At 39.0% G+C, this 26,473-nt stretch overlaps 1 protein-coding gene across 6 annotated transcripts in view; it reads left to right on the top strand.

Annotated features, from left to right (window-relative positions):
• RARS2 (arginyl-tRNA synthetase 2, mitochondrial) overlaps positions 1-26,473 on the top strand; it is a 74,047-nt gene that overhangs the window by 6,228 nt on the left and 41,346 nt on the right. For 2 of the 6 annotated variants that reach the window (XM_006058072.3, XR_003111939.2), the window contains exons 2-4: positions 12,684-12,757; positions 18,643-18,745; positions 20,183-20,266. In XM_006058072.3, coding sequence (XP_006058134.1) covers positions 12,684-12,757; positions 18,643-18,745; positions 20,183-20,266 — 261 coding nt within the window. Of the gene's footprint in view, positions 1-4,463; positions 4,603-5,040; positions 5,061-5,091; positions 5,292-11,706; positions 11,762-12,683; positions 12,758-18,642; positions 18,746-20,182; positions 20,267-26,473 lie in introns of those variants that run through there. The other 4 variants (XM_025294584.2, XM_044924275.1, XM_044924273.1 and 1 more) reach the window with 4 other exon arrangements.

Raw genomic sequence — 26,473 nt, 5'->3', positions numbered from 1 at the left:
ATTGCAAGGATTGATGATGATGATGATGATGATATGGAATATCTTACTTGTACCACGCAGCATTTTACTGAACTTTACAGGGCTATTGATAAGCTTTAATAATGTAATATTAACACAGAGGGCTTAGTGTTGAAAACTGTGAAGAGTTTGTGATTTTACCCTACAAGTTAGTCAGCCACAGTTCATGGACAGTGGCAGAAAATATAAGAGCCCTGGGAGAAAGGATTATATTATTTCATTATTCCCAGCAAAAGTAGTAGCCAGAGTATCAACATTTTCTTATGTGGATTCCCCAAGCTCCAACTCTTCCCAGAGGGCCCTGTGCAGAGGGTCAGACGATGTGTGTTATATAGGAGAGGACCCTGAGACTTTTGTAATGACAGCAGGCATTTTCCCCTTTATTCTGATGTGCAACACTATTTTTGTCTCACATAGCTATTTGTAATACAAATATCCTTGAAAAGATAGTCCAGGACAAAGAGCAGTTAGTTGGGTTTTGCATAAGACTTGGAGAAACTTAGAGTCCCATAGAGATTTGTCTCCCAACCCTCAGCACGGTGGTATGTAGATGAGGTGTTCAATACTTGATATTAGCATCTCATTTAATCATCTCACTCATCTTATGCTCTTGGCAGCATTATCTCCACTTCATAGAGGAGGACACTTAGACTCAAGAAGATGGAGAGGATAAAGTCACAGAGCTACAAAACTGTGGAGTTCAGTGACTAACCAACCCAACTGACTCAAAACACAAATTGTTTGGATTCTGCACTATGACCTTGGTAAAATGTTCAGCACTCTGTCTGGCTCAGAAACATAATGACACGGTATAGATTTGTTTCCCTTTCTCACTTGCTTTTCCTTTAGGTTTTGATGCTGAGGATAAATTAAGCTAGTTCATTTTAATTCCTTTTAACTTTGAAGCAATTTCAAACTTACAGAAAAGTTGTAAGAGTAGTAGAGAGAACTCCATACACCCTTTTTCCAGATTCACCAATAAATGTGTTACACATTTGCTTCATAATTATCTTTATATCTGTATGATCTGTTTTGTTGTATCATTTGAGAGTAGGTTTCATAAATTAACTCCTGAACCTCCTAATACCCAACTGTTTACTTCTAAGAACAAGGCTTACCTTAGATAACCACAGTTCAGTTACTAGATTCATATCACACTGATAGACTTTTTCTAAAATTTAATTTACAATCCATTCCAGTTTTGTTGATGTTTTTCAGCAGCCTTTTTTTCCAGTATAGGCTCACTGCATTTCATTGTTATGTGACTGTTACATTTTAAAGACCTTAAGCTCCCCTCCTCACTATTATCTATTGAATATATAAATTGATAGAGGAGATACACTGATGACAGTGACGAGCAGACACGGCTCCCTGACTGCTGAGTTGTGTTGTCAAATCTCATGACCTCAAGGAGCCGTTAAACCAGTCCAGTTGTTGTCTTCTAGTCCTAAGCTGGAGTATCTCCCCAACATAAATTTTGCAGCTTAGGCCTGGTAATTTGGGAAGATACTCGCACACATTCGGGTGAACCGCAGCAACGACTGTATTATCTAAAATGTGTACTTTGCTTCCAACCTGTTCTTACAGGCTCACCAGCATTCAGTTCAGCTTCAAACCACAAGTTCTGTAAGAGCCGTGCTAAATTTCTTTAATTATAAATAACTGCAGGTAACTTACTGTCAAATCACTTGGGAAGTTCTTTTTTGATTTAGGTCATACCTTTGACTATGCCAAAGCCTTTGACTGTGTGGATCTCAACAAACTGTGGAAAATTCTTCAAGAGATGAGAATACCAGGCCACCTGACCTGCCTCCTGAGAAATCTATGCAGGTCAGGAAGCAACAGTGAGAACTGGACACGGAACAACAGACTGGTTCCAAATCGGGAAGGGAGTACGTCAAGGCTGTATATTGTCACCCTATATGCAGAGTACATCATGAGAAATGCTGGGCTGGACAAAGCACAAACTGAAATCAAGATTGCTGGGAGAAAATATCAGTAACCTCAGATATGCAGATAACACCATCCTTATGGCAGAAAGCGAAGAAGAATGAAAGAGCCTCTTGGTGAAAGTGAAAGAGGAGAGTGAAAAAGTTGGCCTAAAACTCAACATTCAGAGAACTAAGATCATGGCATCTGGTCCCATCACTTCATGGCAAATAGATGGGGAAGCAATGAAAACAGTGACAGACTTTATTTTGGGGGGCTCCAAAATCACTGCAGATGGTGACTACAGCCATGAAATTAAAAGATGCTTGCTCCTTGGAAGAAAAGTTATGACCAACCTAGACAGCATATTAAAAAGCAGAGACATTACTTTGCCAACAAAGGTCCGTCTAGTCAAGGCTATGGTTTTTCCAGTAGTCATGTATGGATGTGAGAGTTGGACTATAAAGAAAGCTGAGTGCCAAAGAATTAATGCTTTTGAACTGTGGTGTTGGAGAAGACTCTTGAGAGTCCCTTGGACAGCAAGGAGATCCAACTGGTCCATCCTAAAGAAAATCAGTCCTGAATATTCATTGGAAGGACTGATGCTGAAGCTGAAACTCCAGTACTTTGGCCACCTGATGTGAAGAGCTGATTCATTTGAAAAGACCCTGATGCTGAGAAAGATTGAAGGCACGAGGAGAAGGGGATGACAGAGAATGAGATGGTTGGATGGCATCAGTGACTCAATGGACATGAGTTTGAGTAAACTCCAGGGGTTGTTGATGGACAGGAACCAGGGAGTCCTGCTGTGCTGCAGCCCATGTGGCCGCAAAGAGTCGGACACGACTGAGCAACTGAACTGAACTGAAGTTTCAGTTGATACCTTGTTTGCTGACGATTTGAGTCTGAACTAGTTCAGACCTGAAGAAATTCTGCATACGTGGGAATACTGGTGCACTGGCTCTTGCTGGCAAACATAGACCTGGGATCTGGTTATAGTAGAGTCAGAAATGAGGAATAACCAAGGATAAGTGATAGTTTAAGTAATTCAGAATCTGGAACAAAGATTGATCATCTTTCCAGAATTTTGAAACTCATTGCCTTGTAGACTGTTATCTGGGTAAAAATATAGAACTAATTTTCATAAGGTATTAGTTCTGCCACATATATGTTTGGTTGCTAAAGCATAAGGATCTTTTTTTCATCAGCTAAGTTAGGATTTTTTATGTGGCTATTGGAGATTTTGATCTGGAACCTGGCAAGTTAAACTCCTAACTGAATTTCAAGTCTGTGTAGACTAGCCACACTGATAGTATATTTTTTTGACTCTGTGTTCAGTTCCTGACTACCAAATGTGGGACTTATGTGTGCCTGTGTGTAAGGGAAACAAATTGTTGAGAACTGCCCTCAAGCTGATTAATTATTGTCTTTTTCATGCCAGGTATCCTGGGAGCCAGGTTCTGTTACATTAGAATCTTTGACTTTAGGTTGCCAAATCCAAGGCTTAGAATTGTACCTGGCACATTGTCAGCATTCAGTAGGTGTTATTATTGTGTTATTCATGAGAATCTCTGGTGATAGGTTCCCAAACCAGATCTGGCATATGTGAATTTTCACTTTGATTCTCCCTTTTAGACATGGTTCTGCTTTCAACCTCAGGTTTCCTCTTTGCTCAGTTTTAAGTTATGTAGTTTATTTTTCAAGGACTGTGCCTAATGTTTTGTGGATTTTATTCCTCTGTCTTCAGGTTTAAATTTTTGAGCCTTAGTCTTCTTTTAGTGTTTTATTTTCAACTAAATAAACTTCTGACATATTCTTTAAAAAAATTTTCTTTCACTATTATGAGGCTTCAAGTGGATAGCTAGCAAAATGCCCTTGTTGTATCTGTGGTAGCCCCAGATGAAACCCAGGAGAACACTTTTACCTAAAGGGAAATAAAAAAGAAATCTGTAGCCAAAGAAACTCTTAGGTCACTTTCTCATCAGAGAAAACACTAATTTCAATCTCAGAGACAGTTGAAGAAAGTCCTATTATTTCCAGAACAATTTGGAACCTATGAGACTGTAAGGAAATGAAAAACCATGCTCTCCAATATTTGACAGTGGTTCTTAATGTTTTCTTATTTTTGTGTGTGTGCCCCATCCATTTGAATTATACTCCTCGAATTAATTAAAAACCCTCCCTCAATTGGGCACTGATTGTTAACATGGGAGGCAGCTGGTTTCTCCCTATGCAATTTGTCTCTAGCTTTGTCTACTTGAGACGAGAATCACCTGAGAAGCATGATAAACAATACCTAAGCCCAGGTCCCTTGGGCTGTGATGGGCTAGAGGCCTTGAAGTTCTAAACCTTATCAGGTGATTCTGATATTCACTCAGGCTTGATAGCAGCTAGCTAAAGACGACCAGCAGCGGAAAGGTATGGTACAGTGGTCCCCATGTTTTACCTCACGTTAGAATCAATCCCAAGAGCTTTTTAACATCTGTTGCTCAGGTCACACCCTGTATTAATTAGAATATTTGCATGTGGGAGCCAGACACCAGTGTTTTCTAAAGATCCCTGGGTCATTCCCATGGGCAGCAAAATGTGGGAACCCCTGGTATAGTGATTAAGAACAGAAGATACAGGTTTAAATCCAGCTTCTCTGATAAGTAGGTAAGTTCACTGTACTTCATTTGTAAAATGGAAAATTATTTAGCTCCCTTATAGACTTGGCATTAAGATTCAATGAATTAATAGAGTGCTCAGGATTGTGTTTTATATATTGTATAAATGCAGTACTCATTAGTCATTATTATCTTAGAGTTTTGAGGATGTGGTATTTTGAACCACCTTTCTACACCACTACCCCCAGAGGCTGGAGTTGGGGACCTAATTATTATCCACTAGCCTAGGTAAAAACTCTAGCACCTGTTTGGTCAGGCCATTCAAGATGGCTGTTCCCTTGCTCTCTCTATTCTCTGCTGACCAGGCCCTGCTTCACTCACATGACTATCCAATCCTCTTAATTATAGAGCTTACTCAGTTACTGCCTTCTTTCTTGAACCCTCCCTCAGCTGCTGGTTTTTCTGGTAACTGGTGAGGCAACCTGACGGCAGTTCCGCCTATAAATGGTAGCTCCTTCTTCCCCCAAGTAGCAAAAATGGCTGCTGTGTCTTGTCTGCTCTACGGGGTGGGATGTTTTCCAGGTCCTAGGCTTCAGACGGGAGAAGGCAACGGCACCCCAGTCCAGTACTCTTGCCTGGAGAATCCCAGGGACGGGGGAGCCTGGTGGGCTGCTGTCTATGGGGTTGCACAGAGTCGGACATGACTGAAGCGACTTAGCAGCAGCAGGCTTCAGACACGTAAGATTTTTCTATCTGATAAATCATTAGTGTCTGTCACTGTCCCCTGGTCCCTTTCTTTGGTCTCCAGGCTGGGCATCAACAAGGCTTTCGGGCCTGCAGGGTGCGGTGCAACAACCCTACATGAAGTTAGGTAACTAGAAAACTGTGTATCTGAACCATACTGCTTAATTTTCAACAGGAATTCCTTAACAGTAGATACTTTTATAAAGTTGTGCATAAAGGAAAAAACCTTTCTCATTTTTGCAAAAGTAATACCTGCTTATTGTAAAGAATTACAATAAAAAAGGTACCAAGAATATTTTTAAAAATCTCCCCCATAAGTAGTTATCACTAGTGTTGACCTTTATATTAGATACATTTCTTTGCAGGTATACAGGTGGAAAAAAGGATAGATAGGCTTTTTATAAAAATTGGGCTGTATTGTAACCAGTTTTTTTTTTTTTTTAAGCTTTACAATGAATAATGTCCGACTGCTAAAAGTATGCTATCATGATTCCTCATATATTCGTAACCTAAATGTAGTTTTAAGTAAAAAGTGTTAAACACAGTTTAGCCTGAATTTAACAGTAGCAACAAAAGTACATTTCAAAGAATTATTGATATATTTTTCTAAATGAACCCTCATTTTCTAATGAGCAGTTAAGAGATCATGAACAACATCACAATTTGGAGCGTTATTTTTTTTTTAATCTTAATGTTTCAGAGACTCATCTCTACAGAGAACAAACTGGTGATTACCAAAGGGGAGGGCTGGGGGAATCAGACAAAAGCGGTAAACGGAATTAAGATGTACAAGCTTCCAGCTATAAAATAATTAAGTCACCAGACACAATGTATGCATAAAGGAATATAGTCAGTAATATTGTAGCAACTTTGTATGGTGATAGATGGTAGCTGCACTTATTTTGGCTGTCATTTCATGCATCACTGTGTTGTACACCTGAAACTAATATAACATTGAATGTTAATTTCTTAAAATCTTGATGTTTCAGATTTAGGCAGTATACATGACACTCTTAAGGCTGGTGTAACTTTCCTCTACCTTTTCAGTAACTTTGTCAAAGTTCGTAACACTTATTAATGATATCTGCATACTTCTATTCTATTTTTAATTAAATACAATGCTTACCTGGTATATGACCAATCTTCCTGATACATGGCTTAATTGGCTGCCTTTCTTTGAGTAGATTTTTCAAGAAGGGCATTATTTTTTTAACTTTTTTTAAAAAGAAATTATGACTTTTCAGATAAAAAAAAAATCCTAGGCATATCAAAAGGAGGATTAATCAGTGGAAAATTAGCATGTTTAAAAAAACTATGAAAAGAGTAGATTTAGGAATAATATTAAAAATCTTCATTTTAGAAATAAAGCAATAACACCAGATTGTTTAGTTCTGATTTTGATTTTCCGAAGTCTGATACCACAGATGCAAACACCATACAATAATCTCATGTTATTTTGAATTTTTCTGATTTTCATATATTGGCAACTAATTCAATTTAAAAACCAACTGAGCAGATGAAACAAGTGTATCATTTTGTAGCTTCTCCAGTAGATGAAACTCGCCCTATATAAATTCTGAATTATTTGCTTTAACCAGAATGTGATCTTGGTGAATAGTTAGCATGGTGACAAAGTAAAATACATTTATTTCATCTGTGGAGTCTTCTTGATTGGGTGCTTTATTTTTGAAATTTAGTGACTTGACTAGGATGGGTCATTTTCTGTATTGCGTTTTTCTGATGTAGTCATTTATTTTGATCTGTAGATTCCATTTGTTTGTCTCTTTTTTTCCTTTTAAGACAGTCTTTAATCATGGAGAATACTATTAATACCCATGTACCCATCACCCAACCTGAGAAATAAACTATTACAAATACTATTAAAATCCCCTGGGGATCCATCCCTGGTTGCAAACTCTCTTCACATATGAGGTTTTGTGTTTATCATATCTGTGCATGTGACTTACTACCTACAAAAGTACTCCTATATAGTATTCTTTTGCAAGTTATTAAATTTTATATAGGCAGTAATCAAACTTAGTTATCCTTCTGCATGTTGGGGTGTTTTTTTGTTGTTGTTTCTTTGCTTCAAATATTAAAAGATTTCTCCATAATGGTGCACAGAGATCAAGTTCTTTCATTTTACTGGTGAGTGGTGTGCCATGGCAGTAATACACCACAATTTAGATTTAGTTCTTTATTTCAGGGATGCTGTCCCTTTTATTGACAATTATGCCCTGTTACCTAGGTCACACCTGATTCTAGCTGCTACTGATGTGAACAGTTTAACATGTGCTTCCATTTACTTACCATCGACAGCACTTCATCCTGTCAAAAAGCCTGCTACCAACACAGACTCAGCTTGGGTGGAGTGGGGTTAACACTCTCAAGGGCCTCCCACTCAATCACTGAGGGATGGAGGCTCCTGCTCCCTACTTTTGGATAGACACTTTCAGTATACATTGTATACAAAAGTAAGATAGAAATTAAGCTGCTCTTGCCTGCATCAGTGACCTTGATAGCACTATCTTATATTTACTTCTTCCCTTCTCTCACTCTCCCCCACATATCACTTCTGCCCTCAGGAGTCACTTCCCAGATAAACTGCCTGCACGCAGTCCTTTTCCCAGGCCCCGTTTCTGGGGGAGCCACGATATATATCTATGAGTACTTTCTATTTTTCTTAGGTTTTGTTCATTCATTTCTATGACTGCTGGTAAATGAGACTAAGGTAGGAGCCCTGCTAAATAAGGCTGCTCCATTCTGTTTGAGAATCTTTTGCATCTCTTCTTGGCACACTAGAGCGTGGGTTTGTGCTTTGTCTCTCTAGACTTACTGCAGCTGGAGAGCCAGTGTACCTCTTCTTCCTGTTCACTTGCTTCTTTGCTGCTGGTGTTTTTTTTTATTTTTAATTGAAGGATGATTGCTTTACAGTATTGGTTTGATTTCTGCCATACATCAACATGAATTAGCCATAGGTGACAAATGTCCCCTCCCTCTTTAACCTCCCTCCCACCTCCTACTCTTTCCCACCCCTCTAAGTTGTTACAGAGTCCTAGTTTGAGTTCCCTAAGTCCTACAGCAAATTTCCATTGGCTATCTATTATTTTAGGGACACAAGTTACCCTAAGGTTGAGTTATCTTGTACCCAGTTTTAATTATCTTTGTCTGATTGCTTTATGTTTTTTTTAAATGTATATTCTCTGATTATCTTAGCCCTTTTATGTTCTATTTTCAGTTCTGACTACACTCTTCCTTTGTATTTAATTATTAGTTCTATAATGTTTGATCATCAGACTCCCTTTTTATTTCACTCTGTTTCAGTTGTTTAGTTCTTGTTATTATATTCAGACATCTTGAAGCCCTTGTGAAGAATGTCTTTGTATTAAATTGTATTTTTCTTCTAGAGTTCTTTGATCTCTTGTATGCCACATTCCTTTCATTCTTTTTTTTTTCTTTCAGTCCCTGCCCCTGCTCTCTCCTTATCGAGCTCTCTTTCAGTTTGTCTTTTTCATGCCAGTTCTTTTTCATCTTACTAGTGCTTGACAGCTCTGCCCAGACTTCATATTTGCTTCCTCATTGTGTGGGCAACTTCCTTACTCTCCATATCAGCATTATTCTTGGCTCAGCTCACTTTTGTGGTTACAAAATATACACTCTGCAGCTTTCTACTCCTCTTCTGTCTCTCCAGGAGGTCGTGGTGACCTGTACACATTACTCCTGAACTCTGACTTGGCGTATTTTTGCTGCTAGTTCTGACATTTTTCCGTCTTCCTATAAAAATTTCTCCTATGACTCTTCCTGCCCATGCAACACAATATCAGGATTTACTCCCTGTGATTGGGGCGTATATTGTGTTTTCATTGTGGAAGCCCTCAGATTCTAGCCCTAGAATCTCCACTTCTGCTGGAAAGTGCCCTAAATCACTTCTCTGTTTTACCCGTTCTTGCCTGCAGTTCTGTAGCTAGCATCTATCAGTCATAGATGGGCTGGGGAGGGGGGTGGGGGGGTGGGGGGGTGGAGAATTCAATGTTTTCTCTCCAGATTTGGTGTATTAATGAGATTGTTAATTCAGTTTAGGAGCCTTGCCAAACAGGGCTGCTCCATTTCTTCTCAGAATCTGCTGTATCTTTCCTTGGATTCCATTCTTAAAGTTTATAACTTTGAGCTGTGCCTATCACATATATTTGTTGATGGAGAACCAACCAACCTCTAACCTTCCCTCCTTTCTCCTTTTCTTTCTTCCTTCCTTTTCATTTTAATTTGTTAATGGGTAGGAAATGGGAGACGATTAAAGAAGACTTCTTTCTATTACTTAATCCCCAAGTCTGTCTTTTGGGTTTTAATTGTGGGAAAATACACATAGCAGACAAATACACATAGTTGGATGGCATCACTGACTCCATGGACATGAGTTTGAGCAAACTCCGGGAGATAGTGACAGACAGGAAAGCACAGTGTGCTGCAGTTCAGTGGGGTCGCAGAGTCGCGTGGGGTCGCAGAGTCGGACACGACTGAGCAACTGAACAACAACACATAACCAAATTTACCATGTTTTTTTTATAGTGTTATTGAAGTACAGTTGATTTACAGTGTTTAATTTCTGCTGTACATCAAAGTAATTCAGTTACACATACATATATATACATTCTCTTATTTTCCATGATGGTTTATCATAGGATACTATGTCAATAGTTCTCTATGCTGTACAGTAAGATGTTATTTATCCATTCCATATATAATAGCTTCCATCTACTAACTCCAGCCTCCCACTCCACCTCTCCTTCACAAGTCTGTTCTGTTTGTCCATGAGTCTCTTTCTTCTTGTAGATAAGTTCATTTGTGTCATATTTTTAGATTCCACATATTTGTTGTTCGTTCGCTCAGTTGTGTCCGACTATGCAACCCCATGGACTGCAGCGTGCCAGGTTTCCCTGTCCTTCACCATCTCCTGGAGATTCCACATATAAGTGATATCATATGTTATTTGTCTTTCTCTTTGGCTTACTTAACATATTATGATACATTCTGGTTGCATCCATGTTGCTGCAGATGGCTTTATGCTTTTTATGGCTGAGTAGTATTCCATTGTGTGAGTTTCAGTTTTATTCAGGGACCTTGCTGCTGCTACTGCTAAGTCACTTCAGTCGTATCCGACTCTGTGTGACCCCATAAACGGCAGCCCCCCAGGCTTCCCCATCCATGGGATTCTCCAGGCAAGAACACTGGAGTGGGTTACTCAGGGACCTTATTGATGACTGGGAGACCGCCACTTCGAAGCTCTGAGTGAATTGCTCTAAAGAGGTAGCAAGAGAAGCCAGTTGAATCGTGGCTGTTGGCTAGGGAATGCGTACAGTCAAGCTTACATCTCAGAGATTACAGCTAATCACAAGGAACAAATGTCTCAGTTAATTATTTCAGTGCTGCTTCAGATATGGGAAGGTTCAAGAATCTGGGTTATTAAAATTCTTGCTGAGATGTACATAGACCTTTCTAAGGGGCCTGATTTTCCAAAGCACAGAGTGCCTCATTTTTTTTGTCGGGTTTATTATTGGTCAGCAACTACAGTGGCTAATGAGTTAATTTGTTTATAACTGCATGGTGAGTGACAGTCTTTTATTTTTCAGCAGCGTTTAGATATATTTAAAATAGGCAAAAATATAATAGAAGAATAGACAGAAGATCTTATTGCTATGGGTAAGTTTGAAAGACATGGCCAAAATAAAACCCTTTAAAGGAAGAAGGAAATAATACTTATTACATGCTTGTTGTGTGACACAATTTTGTTAGTCTTCACAAGAGCCCTAGTTTATTATTAATAGATTTGTTATCCCCGCTTTTCAGATAGGAAAACTTAAGCTCATTGATGTAAAATGACTTTCTCAAGGACTCATAGATAGTAAAAGTGGACCCTTTATTATTGATGTAGCTGTGCTGGCAGGAACATTTTGCAATATAAACATGAACTATTACAGTCTTTATTTGGTAAATGCTTTGGAACTATTTTATCCACTTCTGGGCAAGTGTCTTAAGGAAAAAAAGCCTTTTTTGTAAAGTATACAGTAATTCAATTCCTAAAGGCTAGAATTTAAAAAGACTGCACTCTGAGATTTAAACTTAAAGAATCAGCATATGCTAGATCAAAGCATAACTACAGAGAATCCTAAACATAAATGATAGCTCCAGGTCTGCAAGTTTTAACCTTTTTTTAGGTTTATGAAATTTACCAATTTCTTTTGATATTAGGAGGATAGATATTATTACTCATAATGGGGGTAGTGGCTTTAGTTTTATTCCTATCCTTCTGAACACTTAGAAACACCTCTGAAGAGGATTAAGATTGCTTCTTAATCTCTTCCAACATTCTTTTTTTATTAACCCCATTGCTCTCTTTCCCTTCTCTCACCAGCTATGACTTGACCATTGCAGAGGCTGCATAAAGATTGAGGAATTAGGGGAGAAAGGTGAAGACAGTTTTAAATTCATATGACTGTACTGCTGTTTCACTGTTTTGTTTTCATGCATTTCTCTTTGAAAGGATATAGATATGACATAGAGATTAAATGTAGGTTCTGCTTATAAGATAGCTTGTGTTCACATCTCTGCTTTTCTGCTTAAGCAAATTACATAAATTCTCTGAACTTCAGTTTCATCACTCATGAAGTCTACAATAGTGATCCATGGGATTATTTGGGAGAAAAACTAGGTGTGTAAGAAATCTCTATCATGTGAGAATCATTCAATATGTAGGAATGTCTCCTCCAACAAACTTGGAGTTTCTCATGAGGGCAATAGTTCATAACTGTGACTGTGTTATAGTCAGTCAGTGAGCTTTTCAAAAATGCAAGGGAGTAAACTTGGTAGAGCCTGGGGGTCAGGTTCCCCCCCCCATTATTTATTTGTTTGCTTGTTTAAGTAGCGTGAGATTTTTGTCCTTTAGTCACGGCTGTATTCATAACTCCTAAAACAGTGTCTAGCACAAAAAGACTCTATGAATGAATAAAAAGCAAATTATCTTTGGTCCTCAGTGCTTTATCCCTACTCTTTGAAGAAAAGTTTTTTAAATTTACAAATATGAAATTCATCCTTTTTAGTAAACAGTTCTATTTGCCAATATATGGTCAAACCCTCTTCTCGTCCTCAACTCCTGGCAACCACTGATCTAATCTTCAATCTTAGAGTTTTGGGCTTTCCAGAATGTCTAATAAGTTGAATCGTGCATTATACAGTCTTTTGAGTTCTGGCACTTGTCACAAAACAAAGTACATTTGAAGCTCATTTGTGTTGTGGTTCAGCCTTTTTTTTAATTGTTGAGTAGCATTCTGTTAATCTGGAACAAATATATTAACAATCTTGCTCTGTTTTATTCTTTTGTTTGATTTCTAGCTTTCCAGAGTGTTGGATCTTCCACCAGAAAACTTGATCAAGTCAATATCTGCAGTTCCGATTTCCAGAAAAGAGTTGAGTATAATATATTTGTAATGATCTAGAATGTGATTGATTTTGTCAGTTAACCAAAAAATGCAGTTACTTTCCAGTTTACAAAAGAAATTATCCTTAATACATGATTTAATGTGTTATTCCCATGGCTTTAAGTAATAAAATTCTATACTTTAATACTCTGACATGGCAGATTATATTAATATTCTCATGTTGTTTTGATGTCTAGTGTAATAACTATATGGCAGTCTTTGAGAAATTTGGAATAAGGTTTGAGTTAATTCTGTAACAGCAAATAAAAGAACTATGATTCTAGTTAGAAAATCAGAGTTTTTGAAGAGATCTTAGAGATTAAACACCTATAATGCCTGAATACTATTTTGCCATGTTGACTGCTGGATTTTTAGTGGTTTTGTTTGGTTTCAGTTTTTTTGCTTGTTTCCATTTGAGGACCCCCCAGTGATAGAGAAGGCAATGGCATCCCACTCCAGTACTCTTGCCTGAAAATCCCATGGACAGAGGAGCCTGATAGGCTACAGTCCATGGGGTCGCGAAGAGTTGGATACGACTGAGTGACTTTGCTTTCACTTTTCACTTTCATGCATTGGAGAAGGAAATGGCAACCCACTCCAGTGTTCTTGCCCAGAGAATCCCAGGGACGGGGGAGCCTGGTGGGCTGCTGTCTATGGGGTCACACAGAGTTGGACACGACTGAAGTGACTTAGCAGCAGCAGCAGCAGTGATAGAGAACTACTGGTTAGGGCTACATATAATCTATATAGTTGCTACTTGAATTCAGAGAGCTGTTTTGTGAGTTTGGTCATTCTCATTGATACTTGTTTACCAGCTGACTGCTCCTGCTAAGTCGCTTCAGTCCTGTCCAACTCTGTGCAACCCCATAGACAGCAGCCCACCAGGCTCCCAGTTGACTAGAAAATTTCAATACTTGAATAAAATACTCTCTCAGTTAATTAATAATGACAAGAAATTAGCTACATAGTAGGCGTAATGCTTTAAGCTTAAATTATCATTATACTGTTACGATATAATGATACCATTATTACTATGCTATCATGTCCTTAAATATTTTGTCCCCTTAACTTTGTTAGGATTTGAAGACAAAGTAGAATGAATGTTTTTTCCCAGAATAGGACAAATGGATAAGTGGAAAAGAAAGAGAAAGGCTACATATGGTCTTATAAAAGAGCGTTTTTAAAATAGCCTGTTACAACTTCATCTGTATTGAGTTCTAAGAATAGAGGAGACCACTGACCAAAAGATGGGCTTTGTATGTAAACTGATTCAGTGTTGCAAACAGTTACCTACTTTATGAATCTGTAAAGGGCATTTTGCATGATAATGGAAATGCCTCAGTTTTTATTTTATGTTTCAAAGACCTTTAGTAAGCTGAACTGTCTTGACCCATCTTTTGTTTCTTGGTTTTTTTTTTTTTAAATGAGGTAACATTATATATATTTCACATGGACAATATTCTGTATACAATATAGCATGCTCTGTCACTACCAAAAATTTAGTGTTCCATCTGTCATTATACGCTGATCCCCTTTACCCATTTACTTCTCCCCACCACCCCTTCCCCTCTAGTAACTAGAACTCTGTATCTGCATGTTTGATTTGATTTGTTCACTTTGTAACAGGCTATTTTTTGTTCTTTATACTCCACATGTGAGCAGAATCATACGGTATTTTTCTTTCTTGGTCGGACTTACTTCATTGAGTGTAATATCCTCAAGGTCCATCCACATTGTCTCAAATGGCAAGATCTCGTCTTTTTCTATGACTGAGGAGCATTCCATTGTTCGTGTGTGTGTGTGTGTGTACATCTTCTATATCAATTCATTTATGGGTACTAGTTTGTTTTATACCTTGGCTATTATAAATAATGCTGCAATAAATATATGGGTGCTTGCTGCTGCTAAGTCGCTTCAGTCGTGTCCGACTCTGTGAGACCCCATAGACGGCAGCCCACCAGGCCCCGCCGTCCCTGGGATTCTCCAGGCAAGAACACTGGAGTGGGTTGCCATTTCCTCCTCCAATGCATGAAAGTGAAAAGTGAAAGTGAAGTCGCTCAGTCGTGTCCGACTCTTAGCGACCCCATGGACTGCAGCCTACCAGGCTCCTCCGTCCATGGGATTTTCCAGGCAAGAGTACCAGAGTGGGGTGCCATTGCCTTCTCCATATGGGTGCTTATATCTTTTCAAATTAGTGTTTTCGTATTCTTTGGATAAATACCCAGAAGTTGCTGGATCATATGGTAGCTCTAGTCTTTTTGAGGAATCTCCGTAGTGGCTGCACCAATCTACATTCCCACCAACAGTGTATGAGTGTTCCTTTTTCTCCACATTCTTGTCAGCACTTGTTATTTCTCACTTTTTTGACAGTACCTATTCTGATGTGAGGTGATACCTCATTTTTATTTACATTTTCCTAGTAATTAGTGATGCTGGGCATCTTTTCACTTGCCTGTTGTCTTGGCCCCTCTTTTGAATAAGATTTTCTATACCTGCTTTGAGTTCCTTTGGGCAGTTCCACTTTAGCAGTCTGAAAAACTAAGATTTTGTTTCATAGAAAATAAATAATAAGGAGGACCTCAATTTCTCTAATCTACCAGTTGAAAATTCTGCATATTGAATTTGTTTAAAGGAATTGCTACTGCTTTGTCTTCATAACCCCAGTTATCCTTTAGAGTACTGAAACAAAGCCTAACTGTTCTGTATTTCTAATTTGATTCTAAAGTGCTATAACATGCCAGGAAAATTAAGACATATTATTTTTGTTGATGTGGTTTATTTAATGTGATATGAATCTATTTGTTCAGGTAGTCTAAATCTCTGAATTATATAGTTGACCCTTGAACAGCGTGGGTTTGAATTGCATGGGTGCAGCTATATGTGGATTTTTTTTTTCAGCTAGCATGAACTGTGGTACTTCATGATCCATGGTTGGTTGAAGTCAATTGACTACAGAGCCCCAGAGGGTCCAAGGGCTAGTGTTGGCCTATTGGTGGCAGAGCCAGGTCCTGGAGTCTGTAGCTGCAAGGCCCCTCTAGTGGTCCCAGTCTGTCAGCCCACTGGTAGGTGGTACTGGGTCTAATGTAAGCCTAAGGGTCCAGGAGTAGTGCCAGCAATGGGGGGATGGGGAGCCAGGGTGGGGGTTGGTCCTGGGCCCTCTGGTGGGCAGGACCAAGTCCCAGGGAAGCTTGGGACTCTGGAGGTCTTGAGATACCTGACCTTCAGCTGGGTGGGGCTGTGTACAAGTACAAGAGATGTACTTGGCCTGATGTGTCCCATTATTGATGCCGACAAGCTGATCAGCAGGGCTGGGTCCTGAGGTGGCTGGCTGTGTGGCCAGGGGACCCCAGGGCCTGGTACAGGCCAGCAGATGGGTAGGGCTGGGTCATAAGACAACTGGCTACAGGGCCCCAGGGATCCTGAGACTAGTGCTGCCTCTCTGTTAGGGAGCTAAGTCCTAGGGTGGCTAGCTTCAGGGCCCACAGTCCCAGAGCCAGTGTTAGCCTGCTCATGAACAGGGCCACGGCCTTGAGTAGTCCTGGGGCTGGTGATGGCCTCCTGGAGGGCAGGGTCAAAGTGACCCAAGGCTGGTGATTGCCCACTGGTGAGTGTGGCCATGTCCTGACCCAGCTGGCTGAGGTGCCCGGGATATCCTGGAGGTGGTGTCAGCCTTATGTTGAGTAAGGCTGTGTCCTAGTGGGCTGGCCCACTGGTAGGCTGAGCCATATCTTTTGCTGCAGGGCCCAGGAATCCCAGGGCTGATGCCCACCCCAGTGAGGAAGGAGGGTCCCTATGACCACTTGTGGCAGCCTGGGGATCCCTTGGCTATTGTCAGCCCATTGTTGGGTGGGGCCATGTACCTGGCCTGGAATACCCCCGAACTGATGAGACTGGCTGGTACCTGAAGCTGGAACCCAGCACTAATAAGCTCGAAGGAGAATTTCAAGATGGTATTTACTAGCACCAGTATCCTCATGAATGAGCTCCCTAAATTGACTGCTGTCAGTGTCTCTGTCCCAAGTTGTGCTGCTATACTTAGTCACTCAGTTGTGTCCAACTCTTTTGTGACCCCATGGACTGTAGCCCACCACGCTCCTCTGTCCGTGGAATTCTCCCAGCATGAATTCTGGAGTGGCTAGCCATTTCCTTCTCCAGGGGATCTTCCCAACCTAGAGATTGTACTTGGATCTCCTGGATTGCAGGCGGATTCTTCACTGTCTGAGCCGCCAGGTTTTTTCTCCTAGTCATCCAGTGACTTCAGTGGATAGTTGCTCTGTTAAATAGTGCAGTTTTCATGTGCATGCAGAAGGAGGTTAGCTCAGGGTCTTTTTATTCTGCCACCTTGGTCACTGCTCAAGGCTCAGGAAAATTCTTAGTGGTTATTATTGACTAGATTCCTTAATGTGATCAGAAGTTACACAATTTTTTAGACATATGCCTGGATTTCAAGAATGATAAGGAAGTTATTTGTGCTCCTGTGTTTTGTGTTGAAGTGAAGTGAAAGTCGCTCAGTCGTGTCCAACTCTTTGCGACCTCATGGACTACACAGTCCATGGAATTCTCCAGGCCAGAATACTGGAGTGGGTAGCCATTCCCTTCTCCAGGGGATCTTCCCAACCCAGGGATTGAACCCAGGTCTCCCACATTGCAAGCGGATTCTTGACGAGCTGAGCCACCAGGGAAGTCCAGGAGCAGGTGAGGGGGCTAGAAATGGGCTAGACAGACAGTGGTTCAGCCCACCTATTCTGCCCAGAGAGTCTCATTCTGTACTTCGTTATTAAACATTCAGTGTTGGTCATTATGTGGATGTTTGTATATTATTTTTATACCTTGAACAATTTCAAACTATAGAAAATTTATAGAGAATAATGTACACTCGTGCTCACTTTCTAACATGTTAGGTCTTAATTTTTTCCAAATTTTGTTTTCTACAAATCAAACATTGGTAACTGTTGAAGCCACCTGTATACCATCCTTCCTTAGAGATAACTGCTCTTTGAAGCAAATGATTGTTTTCACTAATCCCTTGCCTAGTTTCTTTTTTGGTTTCTTTGTTTTTGCATTGTTTCATCATCAACCCAATGAAAAGAATGGCAGTGTCTGTCTCTTTAAAGAACTACTGAGGGTTAAGAATAATACAATGGCACCCCACTCCAGTACTCTTGCCTGGAAAATCCCATAGATGGAGAAGCCTGGTAGGCTGCAGTCCATGGGGTCGCTAAGAGTCGGACATGACTGAGCGACTTCACTTTCACTTTTCACTTTCATGCATGGGAGAAGGAAATGGCAACCCACTCCAGTGTTCTTGCCTGGAGAATCCCAGGGATGGGGGAGCCTGGTGGGCTGCTGTCTATGGGGTCTCACAGAGTTGGACACGACTGAAGCGACTTAGCAGCAGCAGCAGCAGCAGCAGCATGTTAAAATTCAGATTTCACCAGTTTTTAAAAATTTTGCTTTGGTCATCTGAAGGTCAATGAAGAGGCTTGAAAGAAGGAAGTATTTGAAATAGTGGAGGAAGATTTGTAGAAGTCAAGAGACTTGAGCTTTTTTCTGACTGTTTATTAGTTGCAGTAGACTTTTAGGGGAGACAATGAACTTGCCAGACGACATTTTTCACATTTGTCAAATAAGGTGGTTGCTGTGTGTCTCTTACAGAGATACCATAAGGCTACAGCTGGGTAATGGAAGAGGAAGAATTTTATAAGATCAAGTACTCAATCAGTGCACAGTGATGATACTTCTAATTGCTTTGTTTTCTTCTGATAAGATTATGTCAGTGTAGAGAACCCAAAGTGATTAGTCTTTTTTTGTTGTTTTCCCTCTGGTAACATTTTTAAGGTAACAGTCTTTTCCTGTTTCATGTCTGTCTTTAGAGAGGTAGCTGACTTCCAGCTTTCTGTGGATTCTCTATTGGAAAACAACAATGACCATTCAAGACCAGATATTCAAATTCAAGCCATGAGACTGGCAGAGAAGGTACTTCAGCACTATTATCTCTTTTGACATTATAATAAACATGTTAAATAAAAAAATATTCTGCAGGCTATGTCAGCCATAATAATGGATTTAATAGTATTTTTGTTCAAGACACCTTGGAAAGTATAATTTAAATTTATTTTAGCTGCGTACTATAATGTTAGGATGGTTTTTGAAATTAGTTATGAAACACTCCTGTTGAGCTGACAGTATTCAGTTTTTTGATTACTTATAGGAAGACTGAGTGTTAATTAAATTTACAGATTGAAGCTGGATGGACTTCTGAATTCAGGAAAACAAGTTTAATAAATTAGAACAGTGGGCTGCAGTTTTAAAAAATGAGTTTCTGAGAAGATGAACATTAAAATATGCGAAGAAATAATTAGATGTAAATAGAACCATGATTTCAGAGAAGAAGTGGTTAGATAATTTAATAATCCTCTTTCATTTCTAATTTCTCTGATGGGCTCAGTATCTAAGAGAGGAGTTGAAAGGATTGTGGAGAATGACCACATCTAAACTGTTAGTGTTTAATACCTTCAGAAAGAAAGAGGAAGGTTTGGGACAAAGTTGTTTTGTTTGTGTTTTAAATAGGATTACTACATGTGACACTGAGGAAGGCATGGGCACTGTGAAGAGTCCAAACAATGAAAGTCAGTTTCACAGAAAAAAATGTATAAAGAATGAGTATAATAAAGAGGCTCTGGTAGCTAAGTAAATGTTTATTTGACCACAGAAATCACCCCAGGTTTTTTTTTCTTTTTTTGCCACACTGCACGCAGGACCTTAGTTCCCCAACTAGGGGTTGAACCCATAGTCTCTCAACCCAGATTTTTATCAGGAAGCATACCAGGAATAAAATTCTCCTAACTACAATATTTATTTCCTCCTCCTGTGAGTTCTCAAAAATGAAAGCTGGTGGCTCCTCAGTAACAGCAGGTATCTCTTTAAGTCTCCCGGCTGCTTTGAACATCTGGTTGGTTAAAAATGTAATATGTGTTCATTAAAGACCAAATATTTAAAGTTTTTACATATTTTATGGGGGTGTAAGTTGTTTTAGCAGAGGCCCTAACAGGGTATCATGTTCTAACACTCTTATGAAAGGTGGGTATAATAAAGAGTTCATTGCATGTTACAGTACGTGAGGTGGGGGTCAAGTGATGGCTCCCTTTTTTCCACATTAGAGAATTTGAAGTGAGAGAATGGGAAAGAGGAAGAGAGAGTCTCTGAGTAGAGTAGCATTCCAGCCGGGAAAGAAGAAAACATATGAACACAAATATAATTACAGAGCTGGAGAGACCAGCTAAGCCCAAGTCCAGACACATGACTATGAGAAAGGACCCATCTGCTGTCCTTGGAAGCCAGTCCCACAGGATTAGAACTGCAAAACTCATTAGGCCTATTTTATAACATACCTGTTTTACTTTATATTTTCAGCTAAAATGTGACACAGTGGTGAGTGAAATCAGCACTGGTCAAGGGACTGTAAATTTCAAAATCAACAGAGAACTGTTAACAAAGGTAAGAATGGATACGGGTTACGGTGCAGCTGTTGCACCTTCTCTCGCATCTTCTCTCGTGTTCTCCGCTTCAGCTACAGTGTTTTCCCTCCGGTTCTTAAACTTATCCTGCCTCCTCTTGCCTCAGAACTTTTACACATTCTGATCCCACTGCATGGAAATCACCCCAAGTTCAGTCTGCTTATCCTGCACATCTTGGTTTTTCCCTAGCAGTGCCTTTCTGACCCCTTCATTCATACACTCTCTTAACACTGTATATGCCTCCTTGGCAAAACTTAACTGTAGTTGCTATTTTACATTTTTCTTATTTGATGAATGCCTTTTGCCCTTTAAACTCTAATTTCCATTAGGGCTTATAGCATCTGTTTTTCTCACATACACAGTTCCTAGCACAGCACCAGGCATGCAGTAAGTGCGAGATAACTATTATTAAATGAATCATTGGAATCCGTATTGAATACAGGAAAGCAGTACATTGAAAGTACATTGTACAAAGTACAAAGTAGTACATTGAATACTTTGGAAGCAGTAGCTGGTTGCCACTCTTTAGTAGCCTATAATCTATTGGAAGCATAAGATGTATACGAGAAAATCCATAAGACTCTTTTTCTTTTAATAAAACAATATGAATTTTCTTAAAGTGATTGGTACAGTAAGCATAAGAAAGATCAGAGATGGCGAAATAGGATGACCTGAAGGAGTTGGGGAAACCTCATAGAGGAATTGGGTCTCCATTGAGGGAGTGTGGAGGACAGGTAATCCTAGATAAGCAGTGGTGTGAGACCCTTTGAGTTTTATCTCAGTCGAACTTTAAAATTTATCATAATGCATTGTTTGGTCTATTATTAAAAAAAAAAACACAACATGATTGTTGGGTAGGTCAGACTTTGTATATACTGTGGTCTTTAGTTGCAAATAAAGATAAAACCAAAACTTCTAATACAGTTTCTTACCAAGGTTATATAGTTTACAGATATTTACCCATCAGTCCTATAATTCTTCTGAAAAAGTGTTTCATGCTTGTCTTTAGATGTTTGAACTTTTTTCATCTTTTTTTCCACTGTTATTTCAAGATTGAACTTGTTAAACCAAAATCTGTCACAGGGACAAGAAGGAAATTTGTTTTGAGCTTGTCAAAAAGTGTCTTTATCTTGTTGGGCTCTTGATAACATTTCATGTCAACTTGGCAAACCAGTGAATCTAATGTCCCATTTTTAAATAAATGACTCTTTCTTCCCAGTTGCTTTTTCAGTGTTTGTAGAAGGAGAAAGGCAGCTTACCAGTGTGCCTTCCAAATTTTAGGCCCCTTGATAGACGCCAATATTTTACATTTTTTGTTTTCCCTGAGATGGGAAAATGTGCTGTGGTAGATGTTTGCCTTTATAGCCAGCTTAGCTGAAGAAGATGTGGTTTATATTTCTAGGCAAGGCATATATTTTGTTAATAATTTAAAATTTCAATGGTTGTGAGTTTTCATGCTTTATTACAATTAATTGAGGTTTTTCTGTGGTATAAGGATGCCCACTAGCTCACTTATTAAAAATATTCGCAAATTCTTCTCAGTTGACAGTGTGGGGGGAAAAGTGAGAGCTTTGGGGTTCAGCTGCTCTTCCTCATGTGGAAACCCTCCCTTCATTGTAACAACTTTGAGGCTCTGGATAATGTGATTTTCATTAAAGGGCAAGCAGATTGCTTACAGAAGCCCTGCTCAGTGTCACAGTAAAGATACATCCTAGAGCAGTACTCATAGTTTGGGAAAGGAATATTAAGCATTTCACCTGTGTTATAAGTTACGATTTAATAGTAATTCTTATCTGCTCAAAGCCTAATTTCTTCTACACTTGGCTCCATTATTTTTGGGCCTTAAACAATATTCACTTGTAAGTCTCAAGTTTCCAGATCACATTGAAAAGAAAATTCAACCCTCTCAGGACCATTATAAAACTTTTTTTTCCACTTTGAAGTTATCAAGATTAACATGTAGCCAATGATCTATGTCCAAAACTTAATCATCAAGCAGAGAATTATGAGTTTGTCATTGCTTACACATGTACAAATTTAGCCTTGCATAAAATGTATCTGTTCATGCATTGCAGTTGAGTTATTAATACTGGCAGAATCGGGATGATTAAATGTTAGCTTAGGTTTGGATCACTAATAGCAGTTTATACTGTCCTCATATAAATCATCCTCAAAGGTAGGAGGCTAAAATATGAAATTAAAAGTAGTGCAAACTGCCAAATCTCTGGGGCTAGATAATACATTTTTCAGTGCTAGAAGAACTTATCACTATGAAGAACGATCACTTTGGTACCAAACTTGTTCCTTGGGCTTCCCTGATAGCTCAATTGGTAAAGAATCTGCCTGCAATGCAGGAGACCCCGGTTCAATTCCTCCGTTGGGAAGATCTGCTAGAGAAGCGATAGGCTACCTACTCCAGTATTCTTGGGCTTCCCTTGTGGCTCATCTGGTAAAAGAATCCGCCTGCAGTGCGGGACACCTGGGTTTGATCCCTGGGTTGGGAAGATCTCCTGGAGAAGGGGAAGGCTACCCACTCCAGTATTCTGGCCTGGAGAATTCCATGGACTGTATAGCCCATAGGGTCACAGAGAGTCAGACACAACTGAGCAACTTTCACTTTCACTTTTCACAGATGACTTTCAGAAGGAACTATAGCTTCAATCAATAGTTAATTCGGTTTACAGGGAGGAAAAACAGAAAACGAGTGTAACCACATAGGGAAAAAGCAAACAAAATCCTATTTGGGGTTTTTTTTTTTTTTTGGGTGTGCCTTAGAAATACACAATGAATAACCTTTTTTATTTCACATACATGCAGTTTTATTTGCCAAATTCAACTGTGCATGCTCTTCCAAAACTTAAGGAAAAGAAAAAAAAAAAAAAGACTGATTTCAGTGGCTCTAACTTTGCTCATTATTTCACTAATTGAGTTTATGTCAGTAGGCAGTGGTTACATTCAAGTCATGTGTAGTGTCAGTTGAACACATGGAAAGAATGAATGATTAAGCACGTTTCAGCTACTGACTAAGGAACTGATCTGTTAATCAAGCAGTGGTAGCTTCATTAGAAGTTCTGTTGAAAGTTGTAGAGAAATACCAACCAATAAAGAATTCAATAAAATGGCAAAATTCATCCACAGAAAATGGAATGGTGGTAGGTAAACAGAAAGTACCAGCCAATTGGAATAGTCATTAATTGGCTAAAGCATTCCAAAAAGAAACTTTTGAAAGATTTAATTTCTGATAAGTTCTTTATGTACCTCCATTTACATTACCAAGTATATCTTACCTTTAAACATAAATATTGGTGAATAGATGGCCCCTAACTTATTTCTCATTTGTAATATCTGGTAACTTTACTAGCTCTCTGACATTCTTCTTTGTGCCCACTAATTCAATAAACTCCTTGCTTATTATTTGCCAGGCACTATATTACTGAAATATAGAGACAAATGGCATGTGTCCTGGCCTCAAGGAAAGAAAAGCATAAAAAAATCACAAGGTAATGTGTAATGGCTAGACACTGGGATGAATCATATAATGAAGGCATGTATAAGATGCAACCCCAGTGGAAAGAAAGAAGCACATAAATCTTTTCTTTTTTTCCTTTACTCCCTCAAAGTAAATCTGTCTTGAGGAGGCAAAAGACAACCTTGAATTAGGATGAAAATAAAGAATATACTTGGGAGATACGAGGGGAGGCATTCCAGGAAGAGGGGACAGTTGGGCCAGGGTACAAATAAGAATATGGCATTGTTTGGAAGTCGGAAGGTGATTGAGTATGATTTGTACATTGGATGGCATGGGGAAGGATGTGAAATTACACAGTGGGAAGGGCCTTACATGCTCTGCATAATAGTTTCAGATTTTTCCTCTGTTGTCATTTCCATGGTGAGTTATGTGTACCAAAGGTGGCCCCTGTTATGATTTTTTGGTATTATGCTAATGAAATTTATTTCATTTTAATCATTATATATTATCTGTTATTATAAAACACTTCTAACTTGTGATTTTTATCAGTATTACAGTGTGCTTTTCAACAAATCAATTTCCTCAAAATTAAAAAAGTAAAAATGATATGCATGTAAAAATCAAACTAGAAACTGGTAAAATCACTTAAGTGGTAAGAAGTCATTGAAACCTTTAAACAGAAAGTAAATCATGTCTGACTCTTTTGTGACCCCATGGCCCTTAGCCCACCAGGCTCCTCTGTCCATGGGATTCCCAGGCAAGAATACTGGAGTAGATTGCCATTTCCTTCTCCAGGGGCTCTTTCCAACCCAAAGATCGAACCTGTGTCTCCCATATTGGCAGTCGGATTCTCTATCACTGAGCCACTAGGAAAGCCCATAGACCTGATTGAATATGTATATTATGTAAGATAGGTGTTACTTTTAAACTGTTTTAGTTTTTGTAGCAGTGTAGCTGACAGATAATGAGGGTCTAAACCAGAGGAGAAAATTAGAGTGATATGTAGGAGACAGCACATGCAGAGCTTGGTGATTAACAGATGATTGATTCTGGAAGTTGAGGGGAAAAAGGCAGATCTTAGGGACTCCCAGGTCTCTGACTTGGTTAGCTGGAGGGTTCAGAGTGAAGTTTGTGGAAATGAAAAATGTAAAAGGAAGAGGAGTATGTTCTGTTTGAAGTGCCTGAGGGAGATACTCGATCCTGAGTTGTGTAGGTCAGTCTATAGCACAAGATTCTGGTAGGTAAGTGGTGAAGTCTTAGGACTTTACACCTAGAAGAAGTGTAAATAAGGAGCGAGAAGTGAGAAAAGAGTGCAGCGAGGGAATCGGGGTAGGCATTGAAAGAGGGATCTGCAAAGGAAAGCAAAAGTCAGTAGAATGATGTCACTGCAACCAAGGAAGGAAGGGTAGTTTCAAGGAGGAGGGAGTCGTCATCCACCAAAATGATGCTTAAAAGTGGTTGCCCCTGGGGAAGGCAGAAAGGGACGAAGATTAGAGCAGACTTTAGCCCTATCTTAATTTGTTTAATTTTTTTAATTTTACAAAAAATGAATTGATTAATAAACACAACTTAAGTATTCAGCTGGGTTAACATTTAAAATACTGATTTTGAGAGCACCTTCAGTGAAGTGGTAAAGAAACTAGTTAGCAGGTGGTTCAATTGTCAGTGAGTGCTTTGGAAGTGAAGCACATAAGATAGTCTTAAAGTTTTTTTTTTGTTAGTTTGTTTATGCCAGAGAAATCAATTATTCAAGAGTCATTTGTTAAAAGAGAATTCTAACTAACTGCTACTACCTTTTTTGGTGTCTGCCATCCCTTACATAAAAAGGGATAGAAGGTGAAAAGGATGAATAAGCCTTAACCTCTGAATGATTCAAGTATGAATTACCTATAACATTTACTGCCCTACTTGCAGTCTTCTTGTGACCCATGTTCTTGGAGTAACAAACATTGAATGAGTCCCTCGTGTACAATAGACAATACTGTATTTAATGTCTATATAATCTTCTCTATATGGCTTAATGCACAGTGTCAGGGAAGGATTTTCTCTATATCTGAACCTAGTTCTTGCATCAGTTAAATGGGAAATGTTGCCCATTTTAAGATTGTAAGGCTTAAAGATAACGTAGAAGCTTCTAGACTTGAACCTGGCACTCTATAGAGGCTTCTTAAAAGTGTTGCTTTTAAGAAGCCTCTGCCTTTTCTGCCTTTTCGATTTAGTGACTGTCTTAAGAGCTCTAACGATAGAATTCTTCATGTCAGAAATTACATTTTTAGGACGTAAAATCCTGTTTGTGGAACAAAATCAATATAAGAGTAAATAAAAATCTATCAGTCATTTCAAAATCCTACAATAAAAAATAAATAATGAATAAATGCATCATCACCCTTAGCAAAAAATAAAGTATGAATTTTGTAACCTATATAGTAATTCTGTGGTTAATAACTAAAAGTTAACTGGAATATGTTTTGACAGTTTCTGTGGTATTGCCTCATTCCTTATATAGCCAAGAGGCACTTGAATTAGATTTTTTTTTATTTGTTTTCTACCATTACTGAGATCATCAGTATCACAGAAGTAGCAGCACCATGCCGAGTTAACACTTAGGCTGTGGAGTGAGCAAAGTTTTTGCAATGTGACCTTGGGAAAGTTACTTAACCAGTCTGAGCTTCTGTCTCCTCACTTGTAAAAATAATACTCATTTCAGGGTAGTTGTGA

This window comes from Bubalus bubalis, chromosome 10 (assembly GCF_019923935.1).
Source record: "Bubalus bubalis isolate 160015118507 breed Murrah chromosome 10, NDDB_SH_1, whole genome shotgun sequence".
In the NCBI taxonomy this organism is placed as follows: domain Eukaryota; kingdom Metazoa; phylum Chordata; class Mammalia; order Artiodactyla; family Bovidae; genus Bubalus; species Bubalus bubalis.
The sequence above is the reverse complement of the archived record's forward strand: the minus strand, read 5'-3'. Positions and strand labels throughout refer to the sequence as shown.